Source organism: Bufo gargarizans, chromosome 1 (genome assembly GCF_014858855.1).
Source record: "Bufo gargarizans isolate SCDJY-AF-19 chromosome 1, ASM1485885v1, whole genome shotgun sequence".
NCBI lineage: Eukaryota > Metazoa > Chordata > Amphibia > Anura > Bufonidae > Bufo > Bufo gargarizans.
The window spans coordinates 324,260,623-324,275,863 of NC_058080.1; the positions used below are offsets into that span (position 1 = coordinate 324,260,623).

The 15,241-nt window shown below is 41.6% G+C and overlaps 1 protein-coding gene across 1 annotated transcript; it reads right to left on the bottom strand.

Moving 5' to 3' along the window:
* Positions 1 to 295: 295 nt before the first annotated feature.
* Positions 296 to 1,401, bottom strand: LOC122927084 (olfactory receptor 1496-like). The gene is made up of 2 exons (XM_044278665.1): positions 1,375 to 1,401; positions 296 to 1,234 (listed from the first exon to the last, which is right to left on the bottom strand). Exons 1-2 carry the CDS (start codon positions 1,399 to 1,401, stop codon positions 296 to 298), a joined length of 966 nt encoding a protein of 321 aa, XP_044134600.1.
* Positions 1,402 to 15,241: the final 13,840 nt, after the last annotated feature.

Here is a 15,241-nt window from a genome sequence, read left to right on the forward strand (position 1 = left end):
AAGGAAATACAGGATGGCCTCAAGGACATGGCAAAGATCATCACAGGAAGAGCAGCAGAGGCCAGCTTAGCAAGTTGCTGAAATAGAGGCACAGAGAAATATGGTTGCTAAGGGCTAAATACAGACATCAGAAAGGTAAAATTAGCAGAAAAATGCAGCTTCGTGAATATCTTCCCTTCAGCATCACATATGTTAGGAATTTAATTTTTGGTAATGAAATGGCAGTTACACTTTAATTTTCTCTACAGGATACATGACATTTCCTGAAGTAAGACAACCCCTTTTAAGTAGATGGTCATAATGACCAGGGCACTATATATATTTTTTTCATGGCGCTCTTAATATCTTTATTTCGTAGACTGTATATTATGGGGTTACAAAATGGGGTAAATACTGTATATAGAAGAGATACAGACTTATTTAAGACGTGAGAATTCCCTCTAAAAGGAACAATGTACTTAATTATCAATGTCCCATAGTAAGCAGATACAACCGCCAAGTGAGAGCTGCAAGTGGAGAAGGCTTTCCTTCGACCAGCAGTTGTTGGTATCCTCATAACAGTATGGGAAATGTTGTAATATGTGACAATAATAAAAAGAAAAGGAAGGACAACAGTGGGGAAAGAGCTTATGAAGACTTCTTTTTCCACAAGTGAAGTATCTGAACATGAAAGTTCCATAATTGGAGCAAAGTCACAATAGAAGTGATCAATGACATTGGATTGGCAAAAAAATAAATTAAATACTGGTATAACTGCAATTAATGGCCATGCTGAGCCTAAAAACCAGGACAGGAAGGCAAGAATGGTGCAAAATCTGAAGTTCATAATAGAGTTATAATGCAGAGGGTTACAAATGGCTTGATAGCGATCATAGGACATGACCATCAGTAGAAAGCATTCAACAATTGTTGAAACGCAGATAAGGTAGAACTGAGTGAGGCAGCCGCTGACAGATATGATACTCCCTTCTTCCAACAGAACGTACAACATATTTGGTATAGCATATGTGGTAAGTAGTATGTCAGATGCAGATAAATGACTTAGGAAAAAATACATAGGGGACTGAATCTGTGGACATGTTGATACCAATATGATTATTAGCATATTTCCTAGCACAGTAGAAATGTATATAATGAGAAATACAAAGAATAGCAAAGTTTTAAAGCTATGTAGATTTTCAAATCCCAAAAGTACAAATTCATAAATAGTAGTAAAGTTATTTTTTAGTATCTCCTAACAAAAAAAAGGATAGTTTTTAACTATGCATGCAGCTGTTTAAATAATTAATGTCCTCACCTTTTCATTATTTTTGGAAGGAAGCTTAAAGAGGACATTTCACCACTCCTGACATGCCTATTTTAATAGCTACATACATTGCTCGTGTAATAATTCTGGAGCATCTATTCTTATGGCTCTATGTTGTGCCATTCCTTTATTATTTGCACTAGAAGTTATGAATGAATTGCTAATAGCCTTCAGTAACTGTACAGAGGAGAGGTAACCCGTTGGGGGCATGTACCTGCACAGTCTGAAAATGTCCGCACTGATTGGATAGAGTCAGTCTGTGCAGGTACATGCCCCCAACTGGTTACCTCCCCTCTGTACCCTTACTGAAGGCTAATAGCCATTGATTCATAGCTTCTAGTAGAAATAATAAAGGAATAAAGGAATGGCACAACATAAAGCCTTATGACTAGATGCTCCAGAATTGTTATGACATGGGGAATGCATGGAGCTATTAAAGGGCTTCTGTCACCCCACTAAAGTCATATTTTTTTTTTTGGGCTAGTTACATTCCTTATAGCGCGATATATGAGAATATAATGTTGTCACTTACTTTCATTCGGCCGTTTCTTAAGAAAACGAAGTTTTATAATATGCAAATCAGGTCTCTACCAGCAAGTAGGACGTCTACTTGCTGGTAGCCGCCGCAAAAAAACGCCCCCTCGTCGTGTTGATTGACAGGGCCAGCCGCGATCTCCTCCTCCGGCCGGCCCTGTCAGTATTTCAAAAATCGCGCGCCTCTGTTCATTCGGCGCAGGCGCTCTGAGATGAGGAGGCTCGTCTCCTCAGAACTCCCTCAGTGCGCCTGCGCCGATGACATCACCGAAAGAGAAGACGTCATCGGCGCAGGTGCACTGAGGGAGTCCTGAGGAGACGAGCCTCCTCATCTCAGAGCGCCTGCGCCGAATGAACAGAGGCGCGCGATTTTTGAAATACTGACAGGGCCGGCCGGAGGAGGAGATCGCGGCTGGCCCTGTCAATCAACACGACGAGGGGGCGTTTTTTTGCGGCGGCTACCAGCAAGTAGACGTCCTACTTGCTGGTAGAGACCTGATTTGCATATTATAAAACTTCGTTTTCTTAAGAAACGGCCGAATGAAAGTAAGTGACAACATTATATTCTCATATATCGCGCTATAAGGAATGTAACTAGCCCAAAAAAAATAAAAATGACTTTAGTGGGGTGACAGAAGCCCTTTAAAACAGGAATGTCAGGAGTGGTGAAAGGTCCAGAATTTGTGTTATGTTATGGAAGCCCAAACCAGGAGTGAATTCAAAAAAGAGAAGTTGTATCTGTACTTTATGCTTTCTTTCCTTGTAGGACCCACTCCTTATTTTGGCTTCCAAAACTACATGCAGAAACCTGACCGTTTGGCCATACCCCTAAAACTATCTCTCAGTTCAGTGTCAGCATGGTAATAAACAGACAGAAGGGTCTGCATATTTAATGAACAGTGCTATACACAAAGGTCTATTATAAACAAGGTGAAAGGTCAGTTTTTGCAATCAAGGAGGAGAACACACAGCAAAAGTACATAAAATTGGTGTAGAAAAATGGTGTGAACCCTTTGTATGACCTTTTTGATCTATTTTTATAAAATTTTGGGAGGAGGTGAAGCAACCAATACATGGTGAATTGGCCATTTAGATTTTTTTTTATTATGGCATTCACCATATGGGTTAAATATATTCATATTTTAACCTTATGGGTGTTTTGGGACTTTATGCCTATGATGTTTATTTTTTGTTTGTTTTTAATATGCAGATAGGGAGTGACTTTTTTAAAATATATTTTATGAAACTTTTATACACATATTAAGTTTCCTTAGAGGACTTGAACATGTGATCATTAGTGTTGAGCGCGAATATTTGAATTGCAAATTTTTTTCTCGAATATCGCGATTTCGAGATTTCGCGAATATTTAGAATAAAGTGCTATATATTCACGAAATCTAATATTCGTTTTTTTTAATGCTCCAGTCAGTGCCCGTTGCCGCTTCTGCCGACTTCTTATAAAAAAAAGCTAAGTAATATAATCGCATAGCGAATTAAACTTAGCTGTCTCTATACTAAACTTTCCTATATGATTGCTAGAATTCGCGAAGTTGATGAATAGGTAGCTAAAACGAAGATGGAGAATATCTTCGTTTTGTGGAATAGACGAATACATTTGTTATCTTCGTTTTGTGGAATATGACGAATACATTCGTCATATTCGCAAATTCTACCAAGCCATTGAAGCCAACCATAGTAAACCAGGTCCAAGTTAAAATAATCACATGGCGATTTCAACTTAGCACTGCTATATTCCATATTAGGCTAGAATTAATGAATATGGAATATAGCAGTGCTTAAGTTGAAATCGCAATTCGATTATTATAACTTGAATTGATCGAATTGCGATTTCAACTTGGACCTGGTTTAGTTGAGACCCAGCAGCAGCATCAAGTTGAAATCGCAATGCGAGTAATATAACTCGAAGTAATCGCATGGCGATTTCAACTTAGTACTGCTATATTCCATATTCGTTAATTCTAGCCTAATATGGAATATAGCAGTGCTAAGTTGAAATCGCAATTCGATTATTATAACTTGAAATAATCAATTGCGATTTCAACTTTTTACGTATATTCTTAATATTGCTCTAACTTCGTCTTTTAGAATATTCGTAATATTCTAAAAAACGAAGTTATAGCAATATAACGAATATTCTAAAAGACGAAGTTAGAGCAATATTACGAATAGTCTAAAAGACGAAGTTAGAGCAATATTACGAAATTTCGTAAAATACACATAGATTGTAATTTAGCTAATATACTGCTATAGTAATTTTTTTAATAGTGTACATCTTTAACAAAACTTAAGTTCAGAAGAGGCAAAAAAAATTAGAGAAAAAAAAGATTATAGCACTATATTAGCTAAATTACAATCTATATGTGTATTTTACGAATCTTCGTAATATTGCTCTAACTTCGTCTTTTAGAATAATCGTAATATTCTAAAAGACGAAGTTAGAGCAATATTCCAAAATTTCGTAAAATACACATATTAGCCTAGCCATAGTCAATTAGTCATAGGGACGTTGCCTTATACTATTAAAAGAAAAAAATCGCAATACGCGATTAATTAAATTGCATATTATTCGCGATAATTGGAAAAATTACGAATATTCGATGAATATATCACGAATATTCAATCGAATATTTGCGAAATATCGTGAAATCGAATATGGCACCTCCCGCTCATCATTAGTGATCATTTGATTGCAGTCTATGGAAGATTAGCTGCGTTCCTACGGAGCCCTGCCACAGGATGGGCCCAAGGCTGCCATAACAACCGAACACTCCCTCGATCTTAGAGATGCAGTGCTCCTATGGTTAACCCCTCAGATGCTGTGGTCAACTGCAACCATGGCATCTGAGTGGTTAAATGTCCAGGTGTCTGCAATGTGAAACAACAGAAACCCAGCAGCTATGGCGCCTGCTCCGCACCAGGTTAAATAGGCCTGAAAGTACTGCTTACTGGGGAGCAAAAGAGGTAGTATATAGATATACAGTATTCAATATATAGATAGATATGAGAGAGAGAGAGATAGATAGATACCATATTTTTTGCTTTCTAAGACGCACCTGATGATAAGATGAGGGAAATAAGAAAAAAATATTTTGAACCAAAAGGTGTGCTAAAAAATTTAATAAAATAACAGAAAAATATTTCACACTGTTATAGGGGATCTATTGCTTATATGTTGTTATGGAGGGAATCTGGCAATGACTTACTGTTATGGAGGATCTGTGGATGACGCACTGTTATGGGGATATGTGGATGACACTGTAATTGGGGATCTGTGGCTGACACACTGTTATAGGGGATCTGTGGATGACACGCTGTTATGGGAAGTATGCGGATGACACACTGTTATAGGGGATCTGTGGATGATACACTGTTATGGGAGATCTGTGGATGACACACTGTTATGGCGGATCTGTGGATGACACACTGTTATAGGGGATCTGTGGATGACACACTGTTATGGGGGATCTGGGGATGACACACTGTTATTAGTGTTGATCACGAATATTCGAATTGGGAATTTTAATCGCGAATATCGGCACTTCGAGAATTCGCAAATATTTCGAATATCGCAAAATATATTCGTAATTGCGAATATTCGATTTTGGGGAAAATACCAGTTCATGCAAATTTTGATGTGAAAATTTAAATGCGAATTTTATGCGAATTTTCGCAATCAAGAAAATAATGCCTGGATATCATGAATTCGCGAATTCGCGAATATTCGCCCAAATATTTGCGAAATATCACGAATTCGAATATTGCCCCTGCCGCTCATCACTAACTGTTATAGGGGATCTGTGGATGATGCACTGTTATTTGACTATACCTCACCTCATCCTTAAGAATGCCTCCAGGTCCTGCAATACACAGTTGTATTCTTAAGGATGAGGGGGGTTATTGTCAAATTTAATATAAACGTCTACCAATGAACACCAAGTACATTTCAGTCTCTCAACAGTGTTTATATTAAATATGACTATAACCCCCTTATCCTTAAGAATAAATCCATGTGCGGATGTACAGGAAGACCTCCCTTCTTCCTTCCTAATAGCAGCAGTGCGCGTAGCAGGCAGGGAGTAGGCTGATTGGTAGATGTGGTGGAGCAGCAGTTTGCGCTGGCGATCTCCACCAGTCGGCGATCTCCTCCTCTGGAATAGACCCCGGCTGCGGGCTGGTGGCATTCAGTTTCACTGAATGCTTCACTTCCGCCGCCTGACCTGCTTTGCACTACAGCATTCCTCACTGCCACCTGCCCTGCACTACAGCATGCCTCACTGCTGCTGCCCGTCCTACCTCACACTACAGCATGCCTCGCTGCCCGTGCCGCCCACCCTGCTCTACAGCATGCCTCACTGTCCCTGCCGCTCCCACCCTGCACTATAGCTTGCAGCTGCCGGCCGACCAACACATCTTCTGCAATGCGCCGGTCACTATGATTTTGGCACATTTGCTTTATAAGACGCACTGACTTTTGGGGGGGGGGGGGGAGTGCATCTTATAAAGTGAAAAATACGGTAGATAGATAGACAGATAGACAGATGATATATGATAGATAGATAAATACCACAACACAAATAACGCAGCAGCATAGTTAGATGATGGGAAAAGGGTGCAAATCCTCAAGGAAGGCAGGCGTCTCCTCCCCTATATAAAAAGTCCAAAAACAAGGCAGCACTCCAAATTCAAGTGAAAAGGTGATGACCCAAATTTATTTCCCAGGCAACATTTCGGGCTACTCAATGAGGCCTTTGTCAAGCAAAGCAATAGTGTCACAACTGGGTATATATACCCAAATAACAAAGCATAACTAAGTCACATGGTGCATATTAAAGGGAATCTGTCACCATCGCCATATTCACTAAAGTACCTTATTTCCTGCAGTCTTCTTCTTACTTTATTTTGTTTTGTCCTTTTGAGAAAAAAAAACATTTTATGATATGCTAATGAGTCTCCAAGATGCCTTTCACATGGGGGAGTATTCCGCGCGGGTGCGATGCGTGAGTGGAACGCATTGCACCGGCACTGAATCCGGACCCATTCATTTCTATGGGGCTATTCACATGAGCGGTGATTTTCACGCATCACTTATGCGTTGCGTGAAAATCGCAGCATGCTCTATTTTGTGCGTTTTTCATGTAACGCAGGCCCCATAGAAATGAATGGGGTTGCGTGAAAATCGCAAGCATCCGCACGCAAGTGCGGTGCGATTTTCACGCACGGTTGCTAGGAGACGATCAGGGTGGAGACCCGATCATTATGGACCATGTGATGAGCTCAGTGATGTCACCAGAGGTCCTTTGACAGGTCCTGAAGAAAGAACAGGAGACCGGCAGCTACGCGATCAATTGGAGGAGGTGAGTTCATTTATTTTATTTTTCAAAGGTGAACTACACACTCATCCATATAGGTAGAGCATTGATATGAGAGATCTCTTAATCATCTTATTTTATATAAGATAACAGACTGTTACTATATAGTTAAATGGATCCCTCCATCTTGAAAGTAAATACTCGTATATCAAAGATCAGATAGGGGTCCACCTTCCAATCAAACATGGAAGAAGTGCATAAATGCAGAAGAAAGGAAAACAATGCAAAGTAAAGGGGGGAAAAAGAAAAAGAAAAACAGAACAGGGAGTAAATACATTGTCACGTCATGATTATCTTAGTCATACAGGATTAAAGAAAAGAAGTTAAAGGTATATACCTATTCTAGATGTTTTTCCATCTAATTTGTGCTTATGAAATCGATCCATTTTTGCCACGTTCTCAAGTAAGAATTATATTTGTCCAAAGTAGACCACTTGATTTTTTCCATTTTATTTATCTGGCACATATCATTAAACCACTCTCTAATGGTAGGGGTTTCTGAACTAAGCCAATACTTGGGAATAGTCACCTTTAATGTACATACAGTCAGGTCCATAAATATTGGGACATTGACACAATTCTAACATTTTTGGCTCTATACACCACCACAATGGATTTGATTGAATGAAACAAACAAGATGTGCTATACCTGCAGACTGTCAGCTTTAATTAGAGGGTATTTCCATCCAAATCAGGTGATCGGTGTAGGAATTACAACAGTTTGCATATGTGCCTCCCACTTGTCAAGGGACCAAAAGTAATGGGACAATTGGCTTCTCAGCTGTTCCAAGGCCAGGTGTGTGTGTTATTTCCTCATTATCCCAATTACAATGAGCAGATAAAAGGTCCAGAGTTCATTTCAAGTGTGCTATTTGCATTTGGAATCTGTTGCTGTCAACTCTCAAGATGAGATCCAAAGAGCTGTCACTATCAGTGAAGCAAGCCATCATTAGGCTGAAAAAAACAAAACAAACCCATCAGAGAGATAGCAAAAACATTAGGCATGGCCAAAACAACTGTTTGGAACATTCTTACAAAGAAAGAATGCACCGTTGAGCTCAGCAACACCAAAAGACCCAGAAGATCACGGAAAACAACTATGGTGGATGACCGAAGAATTCTTTCCCTGTTGAAGAAAACACCCTTCACAACAGTTGGCCGGATCAAGAACACTCTCAAGGAGGTAGGTGTATGTGTGTCTAAGTCAACAATCAAGAGAAGTGAATACAGAGGGTTCACCACAAGATGTAAACCATTGGTGAGCCTCAAAACCAGGAAGGCCAGATTAGAGTTTGCCAAACGACATCTAAAAAAGCCTTCACAGTTCTGGAACAACATCCTATGGACAGATGAGTCCAAGATCAACTTGTACCAGAGTGATGGGAAGAGAAGAATATGGAGAAGGAGAGGAACTGCTCATGACCCTAAGCATACCACCTCATCAATGAAGCATGGTGGTGGTAGTGTCATGGCGTGGGCATGTATGACTGCCAATGGAACTGGTTCTCTTGTATTTATTGATGATGTGACTGCTGACAAACGCAGCAGGATGAATTCTGAAGTGTTTCAGACAATATTATCTGCTCATATTCAGCCAAATGCTTCAGAACTCATTAGACGGCGCTTCGCGGTGCAGATGGACAATGACCCAAAGCATACTGCAAAAGCAATGCAATGGCCAAGTCAATCCCCTGACCTGAATCCGATTGAGCATGCATTTCACTTGCTGAAGACAAAACTGAAGGGAAAATGCCCCAAGAACAAGCAGGAACTGAAGACAGTTGCAGTAGAGGCCTGGCAGATTGATTTATGATTATTATTCTGTCCCATTACTTTTGGTCCCTTAACAAGTGGGAGGCACCTATGCAAACTGTTGTAATTCCTACACTGTTCACCTGATTTGGATGTAAATACCCTCAAATTAAAGCTGACAGTCTGCAGTTAAAGCACATCTTGTTTGTTTCATTTTCAATCCATTGTGGTTGTGTATAGAGGCAAAAATGTTAGAATTGTGTCAATGTCCCAATATTTATGGACCTGACTGTATAGGACGCCCGTTATGCTGAGCAGAATACATTCTGATATCTCTTATAAATGCTGGCGATGTGATACATTAGAAGGTACATTTACTCATATTTCAGTGGAATGCGAGAAAATAATTCCACTTTGGAATAAATTTGCTAAGATAATCTCCGAAATATACAGTTCCAAAGTGGAGATTGATAGAGTTGATTCTGTTCAACATTTATAAAAACACAATCTAGTCTTAAATACAGGGGTTCTATTCAGGTATTTGAAATACAGCCTTTTTGGGCCAACAAATTTAATTGCGGCCTAGTATGGATCAGGGCGTGTGAGATACACCCTGTGTATACAGGGGTTCTATTCAGGTATTTGAAATGCAGCCATTTTGGGCAAACAAAATTAAAAGAAGGCCTAGTGTGGATCAGGGCGTGTGAGATACACCCTTTAAATACATGGGTTTGATTCTTTTATTAATAAAACACCTTTTTTTTTTTGGGTGCAAAATACACCATTTTTCAGGCTTTGCAGCATCTTGAACATTGAAATTCCAGAGTTATATACTGCTGCCATATTCAGTTATTAAACAAACACCCGTTTGGGCAAAAAAAGTTTATTTGGCAGCCTTTGCTGCATATGTCATTGTGAGATACAGCCTTTACATAGTGTGGTTCTATTCAGATATTTGAAATACCGCCATTTGGTGCACAAATCTTTAATTGAGGCCTAGTGTAGGTCAGGCCGTGTGAGATACATCCTCTATATACAGGGGTTTGATTCAGGTATTTGAAGTACAGCAATTTTGGGCAAACAAATCTTTAATTGAGGCCTAGTCTGGTTCAGGCCATGTGAGATACACCCTTTAAATACAGGGGTTTGATTCAGGTATTTGAAATACAGCCATTTTGGGCAAACAAATCTTTAATTGAGGCCTAGTCTGGTTCAGGCCATGTGAGATACACCCTGTACATACTGTCGTTCTATTCTACTATTAATTAAACACCCATTTAGGGCAAGATCCTAAATTTGAGAAATATGAGGAGAGCGTCAAATAAGGGACGTGGACCAGGTCGTGGTGCTGCTGGTGGAGCTCCTGTTGCAGGGAGAGGACGTGGTTGAGCTGTGCCAGCTACATGCACAAGTGAAAACCCTTCCTCAGGTGCGAGTAGGCGACAGAACCTGCAGCGGTATTTGGTCGGGCCTAATGTGGCTCTACGAATGGTGAGTCCTGAACAAGTACAGGCGATAGTAGATTGGGTTGTTGATAGTGGATCCAGTTCCTTCACATTGTCTCCCACCCAGTCTCATGCCGAAAGACCACAGTTGGCACCTGCAGCCAATGTCCATTAGTCTTTCACCTCACCCCCTTGCAAATCAGCCAAGCAGTCTGAGCCCCAAGTCATGCAGCAGTCTCTTCTGCTTTTTGATGACTCTGTTAGCAGGGTTTCCCAGGGCCGTCCACCTAGCCCTGCCCCAGAAGTGGAAGAGATTGACTGCACCGATGCCCAACCACTTATCTTTCAAGATGAGTACATGGGAGGACCATCGCAGCACGTCTCGGATGATGACGAAACACAGGTGCCAACTGCTGGGGTTTTCGAAAGTGTGCAGACCGACAAGGAAGGCAGGGGTGAAGACTGGGTGGAAGATGATGTGGAGGACGATGAGGTCCTCGACCCCACATGGAATCAAGGTCATGCGAGTAACCTATGTAGTTTGGAGGAATAGACAGTGGTCACACAGAGCCACTAGCACAGCAGAAGAGGGAGCAGGGTGCAAAAGTAGAGCGGCCATCCTCTAGACAGTACGCCTGCTACTCCCCACTGCAGCAAGGGACCGAGCACACCAAAGCCAGCTCCAAGGAGTTCCCTGGCGTGGCAGTTCTTCAGACAATGTGCTGACGACAAGACATGAGTGGTTTGCACGCTCTGCAATCAGAGCCTGAAGCGAGGCAAAAATGTTCTCAACCTGAGCACAACCTGCATGACCAGGCATTTAAGTGCTATGCACGAGCTGCAGTGGAGTAGACACCTCAAAAACCAAGAAAGGTCTCTGGCTCCTCCTGCTTCCTCTTCTGCTGCAGTCTCTGCCTCTTCATCCACCTCTGGAGTGACAGTGCCACCTGCCACCCCGCAAACAGAGGATCTTCCAGCCACACCACCACCTGGGTCACCAAGCATCTCCACAATGTCCCACGGAAGCGTTCAGCTCTCCATCTTCCAAATACTGGAGAGGAAGAGGAAGTACCCACCCGTGATCACTAGCCCTGAATACCAGCATTTCAAAATGTCTGGCCTTTGAAATGCTGTCATTCCGTCTGGTGGAGACGGATAGTTTTAAAGGCATTATGGCGGTGGCTGTCCGACAGTATGTCATACCCAGCCGCTACTAATTTTGCAGGTGAGCCATCCCTTTCCTGCACAACCAAGTGGGGGACAAAATCAGGTGTGCACTGCGCAACGCCATCTGTGGCAAGGTGCACCTAACTACGGATACGTGGACCAGTAAGCACGGTCAGGGACGTTATATCTCCATAACAGCACACTGGGTAAATGCAGTGGCGGCTGGGCCTGAGGCGGATAGCAGTTTTGCGCATGTCCTTCCACCACCGAGGATTGCAGGGCACTTCAGTTTGCCTCCTGTTGCTTCCTCCTCCGCTTCCTCTTCCTCTACCGGCTCCTCATCCGGTCAGCTCCTATAACAATTTTTTTCTGTCATTGACCCCTGCTCTACCAAGTAGACAGGTTAATAAATTTCACTAATTTTTCTGTTACATTCTTGGGCTGACATTATACAATTTTAGACGTGAATAAACCCCTGCTCTGCATAGGTGGCAGGGAATAAAATGTAATAAATTCTTCAGTAATTCTTCGTTAATATCCCCTCCAATAACCACAAATAACATCCGCAAGTTCTGAAATGGGGTCAGGGCTGCACGCAGCCAAGGGGCTTGGGTGGAGTTTGGAACGCAAATGTTTCCAAAAGTATACATTTGGGAACCGACTGTGCCCATAAGAAACAGATATCTCCCTTCAGTACTGATGAAGGTTGAACACATCACCTAGGGAAAATTTTTATGCACAGCAATACTTACATCTTTGGAGGCCGATTGGGGAGGAAACACTATATGATACATAGCACTAGCATGCTAGCATTGATACATAGAACTAGCATACAAGTTTCTGTATACAGATTTTACACAGATATATGGAGGAGTGGAGGAGTAAGGAAGGGGAACATTATAACCACATAAGAGGAATAACACAGATTCACAGTATAAGACCAGTGCCAATCTGATAAACATGTAAATGTTTTAGAACTAAAGTTGGACCTTGTACAAAGGACATCTACAGTACAAGACAAACCAAGCGTCAATGATGTGGTTAAGGATAGGGAATAGGATCTATAGAAAAAAAAATCCCTATTATTGGGCCGCATAAGAGAATAAACTGTAGAAGTGAAGGATATTATTGTAATCAGAGGATACATAACAATCAGGGGTGCACCTAGCCTTTCTGCTGCCTGAGGGCGAAAACTGAAATGGTGCCCCCCATGCCAATTTCTTAACCTAACTCCTTTGCCACAATGAAAGCACTCATTCCCCGAGGCCCTCCCGCTGCCCCCAATTTGCTCCTTCCTGGTGCTGCCTGGGGCGATCGCTTCAATTGGCCTAATTGGTGCTGCACCCCTGATAACGATTAGTACTAGGAGAAGATGGAGACTATAGGAAAGGCTATATAGCAGACATAATAGTCTTACCAGCATCACCAATACTGCAAACAAATGTAAAAGCGTATAAAAGTAAAAAAAGAAGTCAGAAAAAGAAAGTAATTGTAATGCTGTTCAGTGTCAACTAAGTGTCAACTTCCCCATCTTCTTCCTCTTCTCTTGTGGTTTGACTGTGCCAGAGGCAGTACTACAGTCTATATACTGGGCTTCATTCTGGTCCTTTATGGCCAGGGCATCAATTTCCAATGAAACATAGACTTTTGTGAGATCTGCTTGAGCTCAAATGATAAGCTTTCTCCCTAGAGTGTTAATCAGAAGTCCAAATGGATGTAGCCACTAATAAGTTAGTCTTTTTTTCTGCAGGACATCGAGTAAGGTCTATAAGGCATGGCTCTTCCTAAGAGTGATTTGTGAAATGTCTTGAAAGATGAGTACTGAGGACCCTGCGTAGGTGAGGGAGGAGGACATTCATGCAATCTTCAGCAACTTTTCCATAAGTCTGGAAGTTTGCCAGTAGGCACACCACTTCTTTAAGCAGCTCATCCTGCTTGGGTGGTGGTGTCAGTGTTCTGTGGGCCCAGTCCATAGTAAGATCTTCAGTGGCTTCAGGGCCTAATAGTGAAGAGAAAAATTTGGTGACTGTTGCAATAAGTTAGCAGAAACAGACCTGGGAAGCCCTTTTAGGTGTAGTTTGTTGTGGTGCTCACAGTTGCCCTGGTCTTCAACCAGATTATACAGTAAATTTATATAGGTGGTAAGTGATCCAGACCATAGAATAATGGGATATAGCAGTATTGAAGTCCACCATTGCTGCTTAGTTAGTTTCCAAGGTTTGAAAACTGGCACCAACCTGTCTTAGGTCTTGTTTTATGTTCTTCAAGGACAAGGTCAAGGGCCTCAGTCTATAGCTCCAATATATAGCCAATATTAAGGATCTAGAAACGAATGGTTTCTCTTGTGTCTTTTGTTCCTCTATCTTGCTACCTCCATCTTCCTCTGCATCCTCCATATCAGCAAGAGGTGGTTTAGTTTTCCCGGGTACTCATGTTTCCCAAAAGGGGCTTCTGTCTTTGTGATAAATCTGTTGATGTTTTCCTGGCCAGAGGCAGCTTTTTGAGGTCCACTGGTTTTCTTCAGCTTGCCTTTGGTAAGCTTGACAATTTTCTATCTGCAAAAAAGGCTAGTGTTGCCCAAACCAATTAGGCATAAAGCAAAGCTCAGTTGGACACGTGCATCTAGTTCCAAAGACACCGTTTTTTTGGTGCATAGTTTAGTTCCAATGTGCTATAAAAAGTGGTATATCATTCTGATAGTATAAAGCCACTTTCTAAACCAACATCACAGATTTTTCACCCAGACAGCCCCCCTGAGGCCAGCATCGGAGCATCTCAATTTAGCGCAGGGCAAAGGAGAGCATCGGAGCATGAACTGCTCATGTCAGGGGGGCTGCCGGGGTGAAAATGGAGGGATGTCCGGGTTCAGAGCAACCCCTTTAACCATGCAGTATCCAAATGATACCACTTTATAATTAATGTACATACCAGAGTAATACACCATACTGTGCTCAAATAGTAAATAGTGGCCAAAAATCTACTACTGTATCTAAATATATCATACAAACAATACAGTGTAAAGTGACTAAATAAAACTTCATATGCCATTTCAGAAAAGTGGAATAGAGGCTTTGTGAATATGGATAGACAGGTATCAACCAAACTATCTTTCCCCTACAGGGCAGAAGAAACCACAGGTTTTGTAAAAAGCCATATAACCCATTTAAAACTTTGTTCCATTGTCTCTGACATGCCTTAATATAACAGATAAAAAGGGAAAAGTCTGTGAGAAAATGGGTGGCATTCTGTGTCAGAGTATGTGGCATAAGGGAGCAGTCTGTGTGGGAGAGGGTGGCATGAGGAGCATGTTGTATTAGAAAGAGGGGACATGGGAAGAAATCTGTGCGAGAGAGAGAGTGGCCCAGTGTGCAGACTGTTTGAGAAAGAGAGTGGCCTAAGGATCAATGAGTGTATATGAGCAAAAGTGTGCAGCTGGTGGAGCAATCTGAGATAAAAAGAGGGGCATTGAGCGCAGAGTGTGCAAGAAACAGGGCAGTGAAGCCAGTAGTATGTGTAAGAAAGGGCGGTATGGAGCAAATCCCTGTGTGAGAAAGAGAGTCATGGGGAGCAGTCTCTGTAACAGAGGGGCACATGAAATGCTGTCTGTGAGAAAATGTGTAAGAAAGAGGGCAGAATGAGAAACAATG

Coding starts and splice junctions, on each gene's coding strand:
- LOC122927084 (XM_044278665.1), bottom strand. CDS start 1,401: ATGCTCCAGAATTATTACACGAGCAAT. Junction 1,235..1,374: donor AGAATTATTACACGAGCAAT/GTATGTAGCTAT, acceptor TTTTTTTGTTAG/GAGATACTAAAAAATAACTT.